Here is a 21,720-nt window from a genome sequence, read left to right as displayed (position 1 = left end):
ACGTACATAATCTATAAATTGCGAGTCTTTAAATGTGTCTTGAATGCCATTGATATTCCATGCGAGACATTTTACCTGCTTGATGTAATTGTTTTGTTTTCCCTGATTAATTGCATGAACAAAATTGTTTTTAGGGCCTTGACCTAATTCTCATTTTCCTTTGTTCAGTTTGACATATACTTCATGTTCCTCATCGTATGTGTATGTGTCACCATCTATATATGCTTTATCAAAACTTAGTTTGCATAGTTTCCATGATTGTTTTTCTTTTTTAATTAGTTCTATCAATTTCTTTTTTATGTTCCGTACTCTGTATGTGAAGTCTTCACTAACACTGATTATGTCTCGTCTGGTATGTCCTTGTGTTTCTTCATTCGTTCGTTGGCTATCGTTCGTCCTTCTTTCCTTTGAAATCTGTCTAGCTTTTGCTAACACTTCTTCTTTTTGTTTGTATTTTTCAAATTTGACGATTATTGGTCTTGGTTTTGATTTCGTTTTCAGTCGATGGGCTCTTTCAATTAACAATTCAGTGCGTATTCCGCATTTATCTTTTACGTATGATCTAATTTGTTTCTCACTTTCGTCCCAATTCTCGTTCCCCTTTTCGTTGAGACCATAAAATATCAGATTATTCCTTCTACTTTGTCCTTCAATATTATCAACCTTTGTCATAAGGCGTGTGTTTGTCTTTTTGAGCTCCTCATTCTCCCTTTCTAAGTCTACCATCCTATGCTCTATTTGCTCGATAACTTATAATATAATATTTAGTGGACCTCTATTATAAGCAGATTACCGGCAATTCACCTTTGCTTTAATGGGAAAATAACAATAATCGTAACAGGTGTTGTGCGTGACGTCACTCGTTGAGACGTAAACAAAGCTGATCACTTTAAAGGGTGTGGCTGTTATATGGCGCTAAGTTCAAATATAATCGTTATCGTGTGCTTATTGTTCAATTGCTGGGTCTTATTTGGGATCAGTATTGAGCTGTATTATATAAATAACTCACCGATATAAGTCCTGAATGTGTTGAAAAGTTGATGACTTGGCGTTACTGCAAATCTCCCTAGATCACAATCCAAAAACGTCTGTTTTCTCCACAAATATAATTAAAATATCCTTAATAGTGTTGATTATGGTATAGATCCTTTATGATAGGCCTTGATCACGTTTTAGAATGATCCTACCCCGTAAATTCGAACTGTCATCGGTTACTGGTTTGCCTAGTTGTTGTTCACAATTACCGCGTAAGGTCGGTTAAATCCGGTTGGCTGTGGTATGTGTTAATCAGGCTTAGGGAGCTCTCGCTCAACACGTCTGTATTGGTTGCAACCCGAACCAAGTATATTAATTATATTAATTAAAATAAATCAATTAAACCATATCAACTTTTATTTTAACGACTTTCTGATTTTGATTTTAAATGCATTATGGCAACTAATACATGCTGATTGCATTGTTAACCCTATTTCACATTGACTATTCTTTTTATTGTAGTTACTAAATGTTTTAGTTTACTTAATTCACTTCCCACAACCTTAATCAATAATCACCTTGACAAATTTCAATAAAAATTTACCTCCTGGTTCATCCTGTTTTTCATCACTGTTTTATGTATGTTTACGTTTTTTCCCCTTGTACTCTATACGCACAAACATACTTTGCCTATTATATTATTCTTAATGTATATATAGTATTACATGGAGTAATTTATAATTCTTCCGTAAGCTTCCTAATTACATGTAAAGATAATAAAAGCGTCACATTTTGTATCTTATTTGTTTTGTATATTTCAGTTATAAATGGCTACTACTATAGGAAACATTTTTTTGTACTGTACGGTAATTATTAATTTAAATAATAATATTTATTATTTGCATATCTACGGACATCCATAATTTTCAAAATTCTTTTCAATTTAATATGTTCTAGCAATACTTTCGAATTCATAAATAATGTGTACTTGCTTTTTTAACTTCAGATTACGGACGATACACCTAAAGTGTATTTAAAATATACAGTAGTGTAAAATATTCTGTATTTATTTTTGTTACAATGAAAGTTACTGACCGCAAACATTCGTGCATAGCCTACTTTAAAAAATAGAAAATGAGACTTAATTTGCAATTCTTGCATTTTTAAGTTTAACTACGTCTCGGTGAAGTTGAAATCTGTTCGTCAGTAGAGCTCACACAAAGACGGGTGCTGATGATCGGATCATTTGATATCTGTTGCTAGATTCATACGCTTTAAAGTACAGTTTGATTGAATGTGATCACATCATTTCCCTATTATCATTTGATTTATAATTTTAGTTGTTAATTTTGTTGTTGTCGTCGTGGTTTATGTTTGTGAAACTAAACAAGATGAACGGATTAAAGAATAAAACATCTTACAATGTTTCTATGTTGTGCAGAGAAGATAAACTCTTTTCAGTTCAATATTATAGAAACTATTTTTATCAAGAAAGAGACCATGCCCCGCTCTAAATAGAGATGCGGTTATGTTGGGGAAACAGAAAGAAAACTTTCCAAAATTTATGAAGCTCATCTGAAAACACTGTTTTCATCAAGATCAAATATGCATAAGTTTGAACTCAGAATTAGAATGCTCAGGATATTAATGAGTATCACTGAAATATTTATTAATAAATACAAATGTTGTTGAATTGTGTTATCCTAATGTATAACCTTTATTCAAAATCAATTATTTTTTTAGGTAGATCAAGATCAAATATAGTTCTGACTTGTTAATGGTCACAACAGTATAGTTTATTGGGCTTGCCAGTGATAATGACCAATTATTTATTATTTTGGTCTACTATTACAGTAACACTTTTCATCAATTAATGATACTGTATAACATATCAGTGCAACCTCCAATATTGTATTTTAAAAAATCAAAAAATATATATATATATTGTTTTTTTATATTGGAACTGAGAAAGGCATATATTCCTGATCTAAAATTATTTTCACTTTGGGATATTTTTGTATATTATAATTTTCATAAAAAAATATCATTAAAATGATATGTCTGAACATAGTATAAATATGCACATGGTATAAATATATAATTTGTAAAATGTGTCAGAGGTAGTACATTTACAAAAGTTAGTTAGTTTGTCAGTTTTTATGTCTGCTATAAAAGAGTTAGGAATAAAATTGTCATGTGACAGAATACCAATGTAACATTTTTTAATCAGTATTTTAAAACCTGATGATTATGACCTCTTTCCAGGCTGGAAACACTCCACTACATGCACATCTGGCTGGTATATATAAGGATCCTACATTAGAAATGGTGACTTGTCTCATAAATAAGGGGGCATCAGTGACATCACAAAATAAGGTAATATATATACAGACAATTTTCAGAAATACTGTATGGCAACAATCTTTCACCTACTCTAGTAAATTATTATAATTAATAATAATGATAATTATTATTAAATTGTGTGGTTTTTTGTAGACCTATTTAAAAGACCATTCCTTCAAAGATGACAATATCTACTATTACAGCGATTTTAAACTGATAGGAAGATTGTGGGTTGTATAATTTATGCTGAGATTGGACCTATCGGATATTTTGACATCATGAAGTAATGGCAGTGGGTAGAGATTATGTGCCCGTCTACACCCACCCATGCTTCATATAAGTTATTTAATATGGGCGTTTAATCCTATAACCTATGCTTTATTATTATACTCTGTAGCCATCTCTATTTCAATATTGATCTATGCATGCGCACAGCTCGAATCTCAATTGAATGAAAGAAAGAATTTTTTCCATAATTTGTTATCCAATGAACCATATCATGTTCTAACTTTGCTCAATTTTGTCCAAATTCAATCTGTTTCATAAGTAAATGTTATTTTTGTAACAGATGTCAGGATTATTCTCAATTTGTAATTCAATCTAGAAATTGACATTGAAATCTAAATCATTCAGTTAAATAACTTATAAAGAGCAGACCTCCCAACTATGCTGATAATGGCGAAAGCAATTTTAAATATACAGAAAAATATCCTGATATTTCTAATCTCTATTAAGACTCTAGATAAGAAGAAAAAGAAAATATGCTAAATATCCGCACAACGTTTGTAATAAATTCATGTATTGTTTAATAATTGAAATATTGTATTTTCCGCCATTTGGCATACCCATATTTACTATTATAAATACCAAAACCTTTACATTTTTAGTAGCGCCCTTTTATGGTCTATGTATTTTTCAAAAATATTATAGCGCCCTGTATAGTTTGGACACGATTTCATAAAACCTCCCAATGTATCATTTGATTTGTTGAGAGGTGACAAACTTATAACAGCCGATTAATATAAACTGAATAACAATGTATTTTACTTAAAATTAAGACAATACACATTAAACAATGATTCGATAAAGATTGAAATGTTGAATCATGAATTCCCTAATATTATTGTTGTTTTTGGCGTCTTTTCCGCACCCAACATTTCCAGAAAAAAGGGTAAATTTTTGGACAAAAATCACTCAAGCGTGACTTGTGTTTTGATTTCTAAATTTGATCACTAAAATGCTTTAAATGTTGCCATTTGGGTATGAAAACATAGGGTTTGCCACAAAATTGTAATGAATGGACTACTATAGTTTAGGATTGTGAAAACATGGGTTTTATATTTTATTTGCATTCAAGTGATTATGTTGGAAAGAGATTAACATCGTTACCATTTAAGATAGTTAAAACAAATTATTTTATCACATGTGAATTATGGAATAATTTTTAAGTATAAGATAAATACAGCGTCACACTTCACATTCTTCTTTCACAAACAAAAATTTAAACTTCATGATGATGACTTTTTTTCCACAATGGAAACCCTCCACTACATGAATACCTGATTCAAAGCCCCAAGCCCACTTCAGAAATTGTAAAATTTCTGATTAAAAAGATAGTGCATTACTGACATAGACCCTGTACACGCAAGCTTAGTGGGCATGTTTGAGAAATTTCTGCATTAGAAAGTCTAGGTCTTTAGGTAGCCAATTAAAGAGGATGAACTAAAAACACAGAAACAAAACCTTAAAGGGGCTTACAAGAATACTTGTTTATACAACCGTTAGTAAATTTGTGCAAATGCATCTCTTTACTTAGCTATCAGTCTATCCACTTCTGATAAGCGACCAATTTTCTAAAACGACATTTTATTTAAGCAACCATTTCTCTTAGGGGAGCTCTTTCATAGATGACTACCTCTTGTAAGGGATCACCTCCTCTCATAAAGGACTACTTCTCATAATCGAACACCTCTTGTAAGTGACCACCTCTCTTAAAGAATACACCTCTCTTAAGGACCACACGTCTCTTCTTAAGTGTCCACCTCTTTCAAGGGACCACAACCTCTCTCTTAAAGGACCACTTTGACTACCACAAAAGTTAGGTCTATGGTGGTAGCCAAATAAACAATTGTAGGGGTTTCTGTCAAAACAACTGTGCACATATATTTATTTATCAAATCCAAACATTAAAAGCTCCTCATAATATGGGATAAAGAGACCCACTTCCCATTATGGGTTTAGTGTAGTATGTGGCGAAAATTTAACACACGATAGAAAATTGCTGCTCTTTATTGCTTCTACATATCAAATAGAAAAGTTGGTTTATCCGCCAGCAGTTTTTCTTATTATTAGTATAGTATTACTATTTACGTTTGGATTTATAGATCTTGCCTACTACAGAACAGAGGTAGTGTTTTGGATCTTGGTGTCTATCAATTAATATGTCTTTGTAAATAGCTTGTTTAAGTAAATATTTTTGTTTTTAGGAAGGAAAGACGCCCGAATCTATTGTAGAAACAAATATGGAAATGACGAAAAAAGAAAAAACTGTGATTTTAAACTATTTTGACAGTAAGTAAAGTTTATAAATATAAATTATACTTTAATCTAAGATAGGCAAACACAGTGCAAAAGCTTTAAACTGTAACCTATCCTACCTATCTCAAATGTTTCACAAAATGTAGGTTCAAATGGTCACTACAGTACTTCCAGATTTGATTCACTATAGTTACTTCTAGGTGTCACTTTCTCTCATTTTTATGATGTTTATAACAATACTCAAAATAGAGTGTGGTACAGGTGGTCATTTGAAATTATCAATGCAACTATTATAAATATTACAAAATTGTACTACAGAAACAAACTGTATTTTTTTTATATAAGCTGGCAGGCCTTATTTTTCTGGTTCATTCCAAATTAATGGAACTAAATTCTCTGGATCCAGCCCAATCAATAGCATAATTGACATGTATGTACTTATTTGCCACTATTTTATCATATTAATTGACATTGACATAGTTGGTTTAATATATTTGTATTAATATTATTGTTGTATTGATTGTACTCGGACATCATTTCCCAAGGTTCAAGTTTACCTGAGGTATTATATTATTAAAGTTCACGAGAACTATTGTACTGTATATGAGATGACATTTATTTTACTGTTTAATAACAAAATAATGACTAGCAGTAACCCATGCTCCGTACATTCTTTTTCTGCCTTATATGTGTTTATATACTAATTCGCATGGGAGGAAAAAGTATAATAAAAACGCAGTCTTCCCTGGTAAAAGTACTCTAACAAATTATTTCAAGAATAAAAATTCAGAACTATTTACAGCAATTGATTTTGTTATACACAAAATATTCCTTTACCTTGAAATATCTGTAAGCTCAAAAATGAAAGCAATACTGGATATGGGACTTTACGAAAATAAAAGATTCTAAAGAAATTGTACTGTGTTAATCTAGGGTGCGCATCAGAAAGTGACAACGTGCATTAGAGGGACATGCATGTTGAACTGTCAATCAGTCAGCAGTTTAAAACATTTCAATGATCAAATATGAATTGGTAATTTATAGAATTAAGATGTAATATAATAATAATAATAACAACTTTATTTAAAAACGGATGCAACACTTGAATCACCATATTGGTGTTTTTCACAAGGCCGTTACTTACTACAAAACTATTTATACTATTACACAAGTTATAATTTACAGTACAAAAACAACAACAAAAAAAAGATTTCAGGAAAAATATAGAGTTTCAAGTATATGAATATGAATGAAGTGTATATATATGTGATTGAAGTATTGTAATAAAACTACAGCTGCTTACGGACTTCAAATCACCTAAAAAAGTGCAGGTGGTGGTGATAGTCGGAATTAAATGAGGCGCGCAAACACTAACAAAAGTATAAAATACCAAACTATATTTTGGGTGTATTTTTCGTTGTGTATTATTTGATATTTTGTTTGTTAATTATGCTCAGAATTAGTGTTCACATTTACAAATACAAAAATGGGACATAAATCGAATGAAAAACACGCCCTAAATCCGAAATATTTGGATTCGTTTGTGTGTGTTTATTTTTATTCATTTACATTTTTTTTTATTTCAATGGTTTTTGATATTTTACAATTTATTTGTGTGAGGTTTGGTATCTTTTTTTCTAGTTTTTTATTTTTTACTTTAAGCGGTGATTATTTATACATATCGCGGATTCGATCTTCAACATACTAAGCATTGATATCATTGCCACAGCGTTTTACTGGGCAAAACCGTGGTTTACGAAAATCATTCTGTTCAAAGGATAGGTATAATTAATTAAAGCGACGCGATCATTCGATACGGTTGTTTGGCTTCCGAGACTAAACACTGTTTTAATTTGGCGGCCCGGCATGGTATTTGTAGATCCGGCCATGGTGGTACACCACAGAGGAAGTTGTGTAGTTTATACAGTGACATAACATGGTCGCTGAGATGTCAAATTACTGTTATTTTTTTGCCTTTTTTAAGTGTTTATCCTTAAAATTTAAGAAAGTGACATAGCCTATCATGTGCGGCCCCTCAATAAACATCAGTGTGCCAAATGTGAGCACGTAACGTTCAGTGGTTTCAGAGGAGATACGTAAAATTACGCGGACAATTTAGTAGCATTAATATATAGATAATATGAAGCATTTTTAAGGCTTACAGAGGCAGAATGAGATAACAATTTATTTTTTTTCATAATAGAATTGTTAGTTCCTGCAGAGATACGTGCCAGGGGTAAACATGCTATTAAAATATATAAAGAAGAACTTAAAACTGGTAGCGTGTCTGTTGTGAATTCAAGATGTATGTTTCTGGGAAAAGAAGGTGCTGGCAAGACTAGCTGTGTAAAGGCTATGGTTGGAGAAAGGTAAAAAGTAAAATTGGTCTATTGTTTATAGAGTATAAATTACAGTATCTTGCTGTGTATTAACCATCAATGGTTTTAGTGATCATTTTAAGATTTTAGGCATTCATAGTTCAAACCTCATCAGAATGCTAAGAAAAGTGTTCAACCATTCGTAAGGAATGCTTATAAAAGTCAGTTAGCATTCAGAAGCTACTCTGAATGGTAGTGTGAATGCTAAGAACATTGGTAGCATTCAGGGAGATATTTTGAATGGTAGTGTGAATGCTAAGAACATTGGTAGCATTCAGAAGCTACTCTGAATGGTAGTGAGAATGCTAAGAAAATTGGTAGCATTCAGAAGCTACTCTGAATGGTAGTGAGAATGCTAAGAAAATTGGTAGCATTCAGGGAGATATTTTTAATGATAGTGTGAATGCTAAGAACATTGGTAGCATTCAGGGAGATATTTTGAATGGTAGTGTGAATGCTAAGAACATTGGTAGCATTCAGGGAGATATTTTGAATGGTAGTGTGAATGCTAAGATCATTGGTAGCATTTAGGGAGATATTTTGCATGTTAGTGCGAATGCTAAATCATTGTTAGCATTCAGGGAAATAATTGAATGCTCAACCAAGAATCAGATCAATCCTCACTAACCCTTACCAAAGCTGAGTGCCTTCGCTTACCATTCACAAAGCATTCAAATGCTACTCCTGAATGCTATTATTGGCATTCGAATGGCTTATACTTAACATTCGAATACTACCAGTTCCAGGGAGCCGAATTATTTAAATGAGCTAAGCATGCGAATGGTAGCACTAGCATTGGAATACTTGTGGGCGAATGCTAGATTAGCATTCGAATAATGTAGGGAAGGGTAGTTACTAGAATGGGAATGCTAGTAGGTGAATGCTACACTAGCATTCAAATGCCAATAATAGCATTTCAGGAGTAGCATTCGAATGCTTTGTGAATTTTCGTATATCATCGAGGGGTCGGAATTGGATACTGGTCGCAATTTAAACTCGGGTTTACTGTTACTTTATAATCTCCGCCATCGGCCTTTGGAATACATACCAATGGGGTTGCCCACTGACTAAAGTCTACCGGATAAACTCCTTCGTTTTGCATTCTGTCTAACTCTACATCAACTGCGGAGCGTAGCGCAAATAGAACGTTTCGAGCTTTGCAGAATTTTGGGATTGCGTTCACTTTTAGATGTAATGTCGCTTTGTGTCCCTGAACTGTACCTAATTCCGTTTGGAAAACTTCTGGGAACTTCCGTTTGAATGACTGACCGACATCGTTATCTATTTCTACCGAATTCTGAGCAAGTGGCGGTGAAAATAATGACTTCCAGTCCAACTTAATCACTTCTAACCAGGTTCTTCCAAGCAGGGGTGGTGAGTTTCGTCGCTGCGTTCTAACTACTATCAGTGGGAGAACGTTACTCTGGCCCTTATAGTTCACGGTGACTTTAATTTCTCCTGCTATATCGAGCTTAGTACCTGTGTATGCATGAAGTGTACATTTTACTGACTTTAGTGGTAGATGGCTAAGCTTGCTTTCGTAATCGTCAAAGCCAATTATCGATACTGCTGCGCCCGTATCTACTTCAAAATCAATATTTATATCATTACCTCGCATCTTTATTTTTTTTAAACGGCATCTGTACCGTTATTGCTGGTACTGAATTGTCCTGCTTAATGCCTACGCAAAACATTGTATTTACAAAATCGTCATTACCTTCGTCGTAATCCGGTGCTCCTACTTGCTTGATGGATTTAGGTTTATGTTGTTTTGTTGATTTACTCGACTGCCTGCATTCTGATTTTAAGTGTCCAATGTTTGTTGCATTTAAAGCACGTATCGTTTTTGTATTTACATGTATCTCTTGTGCAGGCCCGTATCCAGGGGGGGTGCGTTGGGTGCAGACGCACCCCCCCAAGTCCCAAAAGGTCCACTATTTCCTCGGTTGGTATTTTTTCTTGTCTTGTTTAACTAAAGACAATCATTATATATATACAAAATTTACATTATCAATGGTATACAAACAAAATTCTTACCTTTAGTAATTCTTACCTTTAGTAAAGTTAAGAGGCAATGAGTTTTTAAACTTGTAGGGAGCCTCTTCTCTCATATGTGTGTATGTGTGTGTGTTTGTCAAGTTTGTTTTTGAATGAATTTACACTCTTGCTATTGACAACAGATTCGGGCAGCGAGTTTAACTTGTTAATTACTTTTGTATCAAAAAAATTATTCCGTTTAGTTGAGTTCCATCTAGGTTTCTTTAATTTAAAAGTTGAGCCTCGAGTGATATTTGGACCAACTTCAGATGCTAATTTAAAAAAGGAGTGGCCATCTATATTTTCGTAACCATTCAAAAATTTAAAAACTTCGATGAGGTCGCCGCGTTCCCTTCTTTCCTGTAAAGTTGGTAAACCAAGCTGTATCCTGCGCTCTTCATAAGGCAAATTTCTGAGTTCTGGTACAAGTTTTGTTGCTCGTTGTTGGATTTTCTCAAGTTTATTGATGTCTTGTTGTAGATATGGTGACCAGGCTTGAACTGCATACTCCATAACTGGACGCACAAGAGAAGAATAAAGCGCCATAAACATCTGTTTATCCATATATGTAAAGGATTTCCGTATTCGGCCTACAATTGAATTGGCTTTGGCTGCAACTTTAGAAACTTGTGTCGACACTTTAAAGTCAGACGTTACATAGACTCCGAGGTCTTTCTCAGCAGAGGTTGTATCAAGAACTGTACCATCAATTGAATAAGTGTGTTTTGGATTTCTATTTCCAATGTGCATTACTTTACATTTAGATTTACTAAACTCCAGTAGCCACTTCTTACTCCACTGCTCAAGTTTACTCAAATCATTCTGCAAGGGCATCTTGGTCGTTAACTGAATCAATCTTACGAAAAATCTTAGCATCGTCTGCAAATAGTTTACCATCTGATTCAATATTATCAAGTAGATCGTTGATGTAGACTAAAAATAAAGCCGGACCAATAACTGTGCCTTGAGGCACGCCACTGAACACAGGTAACCAACTTGAAACCGAACCTTTGATTGAAACACATTGACGTCTATTTTCTAAAAATCCACTTATCCAACTTAGAATATTACCTTGAATGCCATAAGCTTGCAATTTAATTTTCAACCTAATGTGCGGAACTGTGTCGAAGGCCTTACGGCAGTCCAAGTATATAACATCAACGGGATGTCTGTCGGCGAGAGCATTTTCTACATCACGGAAAAATTCAAGAAATTGTGTTAAACAAGAACGATTAGTACGAAAACCATGTTGATGTTTGGTGAGTATATTTTTAGTTTCGAGATGGATCATAATTTTTGAAAATTGGTGTAATGGTTGCGTCTTTCCAGGCAGCTGGTATTTCATATGTTAATATAAAATGAAAAAATACCGGTAATTAAATTACGGAATCTGAACTGACTACAAACTCGACATGCGCAGTCGATCATGTGACGACAAGCAATAGCTTAGCGCTTCATGTACGCGGTACGCGGTAAAGTGTTTTTGCATGCTGGAAATACAGACAACTGGCGGTAATTTGCTGGAAATACAGACAACCGGCGGTAAATACAGACACTATCGAATACGGCGCCTAAACATGGGAAGGAAGGAGCAGGAAGCTAGAAAGCGGAAAGCTTCTGGAAAATCGACGCTGTCTGAGTTGGCCTTTAAACATCATGAAAGCGTTAAGTTCTGGTGTCCATCGTTCAACTAGCCCAAGCCACAACAAAGAGTCTTAAATCAGTCTTTAGAACGTCAAATAGCGCAAATTTTGCCGGGCCTTTTGCCGGGCCTGACCGGGGGCCCTTTGCGGCCCCCTGGCCCCCAGCCATTGTTGCTCGCTTCGCTCGCACCCCCCATTATAAATGCTGTATACGGGCCTGCTTGTGTGATTGTTCATACCACAGCGGTCACATTTCTGCGTTCGTGTTGGTTTTAACGCTTGATAAGTTTTCGTAGACTTCCTGCTGTTAGACGTAACGTGATTGATTGGCTTGTCAACCTCGTGCGACATACTTTTCATATTCGTTGTTGCTGCCTCCAAGGCTATGTCTGTTGCTTCCTTGAACGTATGGTTCTTTGTCAACAATTTCTTTTGGATGCTCTGACTTATTAGTCCACATACGAACTGATCACGCAGTGCGTTTTCCAATCATGCCTCTCCTTCAAAACCACAATGCATCGCCTTTTTCTTTAGATGTGATACAAATTGAGAAATAGTCTGTCCCGGTGTCTGTTTTACATTTCTGAATATGAATCGTTCAGAAATCGTTATTCGAGTAGGTTTGTAATGCTCTTTGAGCTTGGGTTGTGAGCGTAGAGTACGATTTTGTACTTGGTTTATCAGGAAAACACAAATCTCGTATCGTTGTGTATCCAGCCTCTCCTAAACTACTCAATAATATCGCTCTTTTCTTACCTCCGTCATTGATATCTAATGCAACAAAATATTGTTCCAGCCTGTCCACATACGTATCTATGTCTCCATCCTGGTCGTTGAATTCCTCGAATAGAATTCTGATATTAGCCGCTGCCATTATCGTGCTTCGCTCTGTACTTTCGGAATCGGATTTGGCCTGTGCGGTTCCTTGGTTACGTTGTTGCCGTTGGAAAATCAAAACTGCTAGTCTAGTCCTAGTTCTATAATATTATTATACTTCCGTTTCTCTATGTAAATGTGCCTGTATCCTCGTCGCCAGTGTCGTGTATCGTCGTACCGTAGGTTCGTGACAAATTAACACACGTAGAGATGAGTATAATATGACAATGAGTTTAATAAAACAACTAGTAATAAACAACAAGTGTGTCGTTCGTAGGAAAAACACTAGAGCGAGCGCCTATGCGCAGTATGCGCATTAAGCGGGGTACGCAATGTGCATACTACATGAATGGTAAGCGAAAGCATCCAGCTTTGGTAAGGGAATGTTTAATTTGAATTATTATACACTAAGGGTAAAATTGCAGTATTTTGAATATTATGATTCTTATAAAATAATAAAAACATTAATTTTATTCACTTTAATTTACTTTTAATTAACTTTCTAATGTTCTATTAATTTAAAATTTATCAGTTGTTTTATAATTGGAATGTATATATAAAGGCAGTCTCCTTTCATGATTTAGTCATTTAATACATACTATGTATGTTTTTAAAATGTACAATAAATGTTTAACTTTACTATACATTGTTATAATAGATTCAATTCTGCAGAACAATCCACAGATGGAATCGTTACAACCACAGTGTTTCAAGCAAAGAAGGATTGTAGTCAATGGAAAAAGATAAAAGATGTTAATGGTGAGATAAGCAACTGAAAATGTTAAATTTTACATATTCATCAGTTTGCTATAATTTTAACATTAACCTTATTTTTGGTAAAATAATACTAATATTAAAATAAAAACATTCTTAAATGTATAATATAATGCCATATACACATTGGTTATATACAACAAATAACAATTAAAAATTTATTTGGCTATGCAACCATTAAGCCTACTTCTTGGTCTTACATTTTCAATGAGGTGATTGAAATCACCTGGGATACCAGGAATTGGAAAATTACTGTCAATGTTCAAAATATTGCTAATCATTTTGTATTCCTCTCATCCAATACAACACCTTGGTTTCCTAAATCTAATTGTCTATTTCTTGCTTTGTATAGCAAAGCAAATTCCTTCACATGCTTTAGGAGAAATGGTTGACAAAAGGTTAAAAGAAGGTAGGCACAGACTAATAAAGCTTTCTCAATATCTAAATCTGCATATCATCTATTATAGATTCAGAATTGTAGGTCGTTGTTGAATTTGTAACACTATTATACTGATGTTTTTTTCTAAAATTTTTCGTAGAAGGTAATGTCTGGGCTATAGTTAAGAATGCTGTGCATAAGATGGGAATAGGAAAAGAAAAAGTGAGTGACATAACTAGTGTATGGGACTACGCCGGTCAACTAGACTACTATATAACGCACAGGGTATGTTTTCATTGTTTTATGAATACCACTTGTGTTGTTCTTTTTTTTGGGTTCAGAAACAATAAATTGGAAGCTATAATACTAATAGAGCTTTATTTTCTTTTACATTATGTGTTCTTACTGTATCTGATTTGACCATTTTGCCAAAAACATTTGTAACAGGGTTATTTATCAATGTGCACTTTTTTTTTAGACTTATGCCATTTTCAGACAAAAAATAAACAAATAGAATGTTGAAATTCTAACTTTAAACTTTATCTCTATAAAATATTGTAATATTATATTATAACTAACCATGAAAACATAATTTTTTTCCAGTTTTTCCTGACAAATACAGTATCATACTGTGTTGCCTTCAATGTCATGGACAACTTGGATGAGCCAGCTAAATCACGAAACTCAAAAATAGTAAGTTAAATTTTTAAGTACTTTAGACATCCTTGTAAACTACAGATGCTATGATTTAATAATGTAATTTAATTTCAATTTTAGTTAAAAAATATATTGTCATTGTCATTTTAGGATCAGCTAGGAATGACTAATTTGGACATGAATTTGTTCTGGGTAAGGTCCATTTATGAACACACTGTACAACATGGTTCAGGAAACACTATTTCAATTGATGGCAAGAACATAGGGTCACCTCCCATCTGTTTGGTTGCAACTCATGTGGACAAATTGTCAGGGACAGCATCAGAAAAAGAGGAGGAGGTAAATAGTATATAAATATTAGATATTTATATCTTGTGTTTTTCTTAACTATGTCAACATAAGCGCTCCTAGCAACTGAACACAACTGAATGCAACTATAAACCTCAACTGACTGCAACTGACAGGCGCACAAAAATGTAGACATAAGCTTAGTTACATGTATAGTTGCCCATGTTCTATTTTTACTGTAACTGAGTGAAACTGAAAAGTTTTAAACGTGTCACACGTGTGGTATGGGTAACGGCGACCAGTCGCGATTGGTTTGTATATACTGTTTGTATACAACTATTAATTGTGTTGTGCGTGTAGTAAGGTAAATTAATAGGCTCTTTAGAATTAATATTTTGCCTACAAAATGGTTGACTGTATTTAACAACCCATCAGTACAATTAGAACAAAAAAGCAGTTTGAGGTCTAATGTACATGTTTATACAATCAAATAATATAACATGAAAATGGAACATTTAAGCTACACATTACATGCATTACAAAAGAATTTATTGAAGAAAGCACATTAAAGTAGAAACATTGTTTGAGATTTTGTCATTTTGAATTACAGTATGAATCAAATAAAACAGCCTGTAACAGTTATGGAAGATTGTGTACATTAGGTTGTGACATATTGTCTTGTAAACCACTGATCATGATGATCACTGAGATCACGCAGATTGATCTCGCTGATCATGTGAGTATTCTCAGTGGATATATCATTGTCAACACTTAGCTTGAAAATATGCCTGGAGGCGCAAACAAAATCCAAGATGGCGACAAAAATCCAAAATGACTGCCCGTTTGATCTAAATTGTATTTATAATGCCTATTAAATGTCCTTTTTAAACTTGTTTGTTTTTTTTAATTTACCACACACATTGAATACAAAGTAAAAATATTAAATGAAATATACTATACAGTATATCAGCGTGATCAGTAATTATTGTGATGAGTTATCAGCGATAGTAGCAATATAAATGTATTTATTAATTGAAGGTTATGAAGATGTACAAGAAAATGTTTGATAAAATGGAAGGAATGCCATATGCTCACCATGTAGATCGTGAAATGTACATGGTTGATAACACCATGAAATCACCTGAAGGTATTACAAAACTTAAGCGAAACGTTGGTAGATACATGAAGGAAATGGTGAGAGAAGTTCCAGTAAAGTGGGTTAATTTACAGGAAAGTTTGCAAAGAATTGGTGAAACAAAATTGTGTATTACGTTTGATGAGGTAAAGTTTTGATTGTGGATTCCCATGTAATTATATAATATTATTATTATTGGTACTTTGTTTTTATTCCTACAGACACTAGTTATTAGTCCTATTTATAGTCCTGGCCTATCATTGAATTTTCCATTAGATTTTCTCCAGGCTCTATAAGTAATGTACTAAGTTATTTATTTAAAAATTAAATTCTTTATTAGGTTTCCAAGATTGGCACTGAATGGGAAATTTCCAAAGAGGGACTCGTCACTGCCATAGCATACCTGAATGACATTGGGATCATTTTGCATTCAAGTACTAACAAAAAACTGAAAAACACTGTGATAACAGATCTTCAAATGATGATTCAAATGGTGACAAAAGTGATCACGGTAGTTAAACCGTCTATTGAAGTGGTAGGTAGATAATGTATTTTATTATGATATTAAATTGTCAAAAATGTGGATGTATAGGTGATGTTAATAATCTGTTCTTAGTAACTTGATAAACTGTTTTTTTTTAAATATAGGAGCAAATGAAGGTGCTGTGGAAAAGGCTTGATAAGGAAGGAATGCTGGAGGAAAGACTGCTACGGTATTTATGGGAACAGGAATTAGAGGAAGATCCACATCGCTTTGAAATCTTTACTGAAGTGATGAAGACATTTGGTTTGCTCTTTGAGAAATCAGAGGTAAGTTCAAAATCTTATTTTAGATTCATGACTGTCACTTAAATTAGCTTAAATGTTATACTTGTAATATTTTAATTTACAACACTTTGCTTACATCTGCAGGTAACTGAAGGTAACCGGATATTCCTTGTTCCATCTCGAATGAAAACCGAGAAAGAGAGTCTTAAAGTTAAAACGGACGAGAAAAATATGGTATCGATCTATCTTACACCTACGGACTTTCTTCCCAATGCTGTATACAATACATTGGTTGTTGCATTTCTTGACTTGATGGAGGTCAAAGGTAGACCTGGTGAACCAGTTGTGTTTCAAAATCGCAGTGAATTTGACTTTAAGGATCATGGGGTTAATTTAGGCACAGTGAAAATTGAAAACCGGCATGCATTAAAGGTACAGAAATTATTATGTATTTAGTTTCAAATAAATATATTTGAACAGAAAATCAAACATAACATTTTGAACTAATTTTGCCACTTTTACTGAATTAAAATGTTTATGAATGAATGTTGAACATGAACCTACAAAAGGTAATTGTAATAATCCAATGATACTGTTTTGCATTTATTGATTAACTTTTTTTAGTAAACTTTTCTTATCAGCTTGAAATATCTCATCTAATTAAAGTTGATGGCAATACTACAGGCCCAAAAAATGAACCACATCGAAGCTTCTGCATAGAGGTAAGGATAATATGTGTTATAATTAACATTTTCAACAAAACAGTACTAGAATGTAATAAAAGAATATTTTTAACTTTTGTTGTAGGTGTTAGGATATCTGAAGCATCAACTAGAAAATGTGCTTGTCACAAGTGAAGGAGTTGGCTACAATCTATGTGTGTTGTGTAGTGCTTGTAATCCAGCAGAGAAGCCTCATTTACATAGTCTCAAACGATGCTTGGAACAAGATTTCGATGGTGTTAAATGTGGCGATAAGCTCATGGATACCACTCGTTTAAAGAACCTATTTTCGGAAGGTAATTGAAATTTGGAATTATCATCAACATTTTCTTCAATAGCAATATTATTAGTTTGTTTTAATGACATAGGAACATGTGTGTGTTTTTTGTTTTTTTCATACCACATCAATACAATATACAAAGATGTGTCTAGAGATATCTGCAAAGGCCCTTTGAATAATAGATAACATTTATTCTTATTATTTAAAACCTAAATGAAAATCAGTTGACTAATTAATTGGTATTCAGGAATTAGTTTTTAACAATTTTTAAAAAATAACAGATTTAGGCTAAGCTAAACATTTAGACCAAATAACTTGAGGCGTCATGTAAATCTATTGTTTTCGCTGCAGAAATCTTTCTTCACACAATAAGGATTTATCTGTCTGCAGTATAAATATTTAATTTAATAATTTTTTGTTCACTAATACATGTACTGACATCTTTTGTTTGCATAGATACACCAGATACTACTACTACTCCTCCTCTGGCTATAAGCTCATCATTATCATCAGGTCAGTTGATTGATAACATTTGTTAATTCTAAATTACATTATACATTACATACAATTTAGAAATGGCAATTAGCTAATTCAGAAAACATCAACTAATGTAGAAACATTAACAGTTAAAAATATGTTATATGGTAATTGATATGTAAAGTTTGGAAAATGTTGGTATTTAAACAATTTTTGATAAGGAACATGTCAAAGATGGTGGTTTCTGAAAAATCTCATGATTTCAAAATACATGAATAAGGTCTACTTTGAATTGCATAAAACAATGTTGTTAACAGAATAGTTTATTTAATAAAAACTAACTTTAAAATGTGTATTGAATAAATTGTGATACTGTTTTTGTTATTATGACTAATGAATATGTTTATTTTGTATAGATACACCGACTGCTACTCCTCTAGCTACAAGCTCATTACGGACAGGTTAGTTGATTATCATTAGATCATTAGAGATCCTTGGATCCTTGGATCTAATGTAGAAAATATTAGCTAATGTTGAAATGGCAATAGCTAAATGTAGAAATATGTAATTAGTACCAGCTAAGGTGAGAAAATGCTTCACAACTATGATTAAACTACTGTTTGGAACTACATCAAGAAACCTGAAGGATAGATACATTATGTGAAGTTAAATGTAATATAAAGTTGGTAATACATAAGGATAAAAACTAAGCAGATTCTGTATTAATCACTTTCAACTACCATGTCTGTGTTTTGGGGATATTAATTATTCCCTATGCAGCAATATAAATTTTGATCTGATTTCTGGAAAGTTATGGTGTTTTAGGAATTTATATTCATACATACAGACATATTCAAACAATGGTTTTCAACAACTATGATAATTATGATAATTATGCTCAATTTATATCATAATTTTGGAAACTTGTCTTCAACCATTTAGAGTTATCAGAGGATAATTTTAAACAGTTGATTGCAGACTTTGCAAAATGGTTTGATGATCGTGGTCTCCTTAAAAGGCTACAAGTTCTATGCATAGAAATAGTAGATGACATCGAAGAGTTGAAAAGGGTTACCAGTACAATCAACCTGTTAGCTCAATTGAGTCAAACAAATCTTTCTGTCCTGTATGATGCAATAAAAGTAACAGAACAATTTGGCTTTCAGTCAGTCATTAAAGAAAAGCTTTACATACCTGTCCTAATACAGCTTATGAGCTTTAAAGTCACTCATTTGTTGACGATGAATGGTTTTTCCCATCAAAGTTTTTTGTCCAATTATAAAATGAATATCATGACAAAAAGCATAACTGTCTAACCATTTTTTGCAAACCATATCTCTATGTTTTTTAAGCCTCTTTATCTCCCCACTAGACTAGACTCATTAATGTACAATTGATAGAATCAGATGAATTAATTGTGTGTTGCTTGTATAATAGGTCAGAGTATAGCATCAAATTAAACTCTGGGCAATCAAACAAAAGCCAGCTTTTGCTAAAGGTTTTCTGATTAATTACCATTACCCTAATTTCATAAATTAATTGTATTTAAAGCTCAGGTACAGGCATGAATTTTAAACATAATATCTGGTTAATTGTACATAAATCAAATATTTGTAACAGAAATCAAGATGAAAAAACATGAATTTCCCTTAATATGGTCAAATACAAAATTTGGCAAAATTCTGCCATAAAAACCAGGAAGACTTTTTTTCAGTAGTTAGGTAGTTTAACCTAATGTAATAACATGTCTGGTAAGGTGAAAAAAAGATGGTGGATATACGGTGGATAATTTTTGCTATAGCATAAAAATAAGAAAATCTGAAGTTGAATAAAAATACCAGAAATGTAAAATTCAACTTATATTACCTATATTTAGTGATCTGATAACATTTTTTACCACACCGTTTATTTTTCATAGCTTTTTAAAATGCCTCTCTATTTAAAAAATTTGTGTACAAAGGAATAGAGATTTTACTGTGTAATTTGAACTATGCTCCCACTGATAAGAAAGTGCTTATTTTCAACAAACTTGTGTAACACAAATAAAATCTCAAAAATTATGAAACAAAGGGGAAACTATAGATCGATAATTATTGAAATGTATGATCAATAGAAATGTTTTGCCCGCACCTAGCCTTTAAGATAATAACGTGAGAATTTAATTATCCACATTGATATTTTTTTTAATGGTTATCTAGTTAGTAAATCACTGATTTATTAAAAATTTTGTCTATGGTGTGATGATTGTCTACCATGTGTCTTCTATGCATCATTTATGATGTGGATTTTAAACTTGAATTTTGTTTGGCCAATTACAATAGTATGGTCACAAAGATTATAAGTTAAATGGGAAGAATGTTTTAATGATTTAAAAGATTTCCTGTTTTGTTGACCTTCAAACTTTTTATTTGTTAAAAATATATTCATTATTCAAAATGTTGGTACTGAAATTTTTTCAAATCTGCTATCTCGGCCTTTTATTGTGTCCACAAAAAAACGACCCAGTGACATATATTACACTGTTGGTTTTTTTTAGGTGAACTATCTGAAGATAACTATCGGGAACTGCTCAGCAAAGTGTCATCGTGGTTCAAAGAATCAGAGAAAGTCAACCTATTGAAAGTTATACTTTGCAAGTGTGAACATATTTCTGTTGTAGAAATAGAAAGAAGGAATGATCCATTTGAGCTGTTTAAGTTACTTGAAGGTCCTGGAATCATTAGCCAATCAAATATCGATGTTCTCATTGAAATCATAGCAATAGGAGGAATGGAGGGTGTGTACGAAAGCATCAAGCACTTGATACCAACCTTTGCTGGATTTAAGAAATTAATCATCTCTGAACGCTGGAATGATGTACGAAAGGTGATCAGATTTGGTCTTAAGATAAGTAATGCAGATAAAGTAAAAATTAGACAGTTGCGTGGCCTGAAGGTTAAGGAATCGGATGATGTTTGGATTCTAATATTTGAGTTAGTAATGAAAGATGCATTCACTAAAAAGAGCACAGAATTCGTTCGACTACTTAAGGACAATGACATGGATAGCCTTGCTACATTATTGGAATAGATAGAATACAAGATAACAATACATAACATGTGACAACATAACACTGAATTAACATTCTACTACTTAAGGACAATGACATGGATAGCCTTGTTACATTATTGGAATAGATCGAATACAAGATAACAATACATAACATGTGACAACATAACACTGAATTAACATTATACTACTTAAAGACAATGACATGGATAGCCCTGCTATATTATTGAAATAGATAAAATTTAAATGTGACAACATAACTATTAGAATCAGAATTAGCACTCTATCATAAGTAATTTAAAGACAACCTGATTTAAAAAGTGACTAAAATTGTATAACAGTTGTTTGGATTTTTGTTAAATAAACTAATTACAACAAATTAAAATCTGAATTTGATTGTAT

At 32.8% G+C, this 21,720-nt stretch overlaps 2 protein-coding genes across 2 annotated transcripts in view; both read left to right on the top strand.

Moving 5' to 3' along the window:
* The window catches only part of LOC144835081 (uncharacterized), a 125,716-nt gene extending 104,242 nt beyond the window's left edge, over positions 1-21,474 (top strand). The window contains exon 9 of the mRNA XM_078690112.1: positions 20,807-21,474. Coding sequence (XP_078546238.1) covers positions 20,807-21,339 — 533 coding nt within the window. The 3' untranslated portion in view covers positions 21,340-21,474. The remainder of the gene's footprint in view (positions 1-20,806) is intronic.
* LOC144858850 (uncharacterized) lies at positions 14,763-17,902 on the top strand. The gene is made up of 7 exons (XM_078714981.1): positions 14,763-14,939; positions 15,927-16,169; positions 16,364-16,558; positions 16,672-16,833; positions 16,936-17,223; positions 17,433-17,513; positions 17,599-17,902. The coding sequence occupies exons 1-7, from the start codon at positions 14,763-14,765 to the stop codon at positions 17,815-17,817; spliced, it is 1,365 nt and encodes a 454-aa protein (XP_078571107.1). The 3' UTR covers positions 17,818-17,902.
* Positions 21,475-21,720: the final 246 nt, after the last annotated feature.

This window comes from Antedon bifida, chromosome 2, assembly GCF_963402885.1.
Source record: "Antedon bifida chromosome 2, ecAntBifi1.1, whole genome shotgun sequence".
Classification (NCBI taxonomy): Eukaryota; Metazoa; Echinodermata; class Crinoidea; order Comatulida; family Antedonidae; genus Antedon; species Antedon bifida.
Note: the sequence above shows the minus strand (reverse complement) of the source record. Positions and strands in the feature narration are given on the sequence as shown.

Coding starts and splice junctions, on each gene's coding strand:
- LOC144858850 (XM_078714981.1), top strand. CDS start 14,763: ATGACTAATTTGGACATGAATTTGTTCTGGGTAAGGTCCATTTATGAA. Junction 14,940..15,926: donor CATCAGAAAAAGAGGAGGAG/GTAAATAGTATA, acceptor TATTAATTGAAG/GTTATGAAGATGTACAAGAA. Junction 16,170..16,363: donor TGTGTATTACGTTTGATGAG/GTAAAGTTTTGA, acceptor ATTCTTTATTAG/GTTTCCAAGATTGGCACTGA.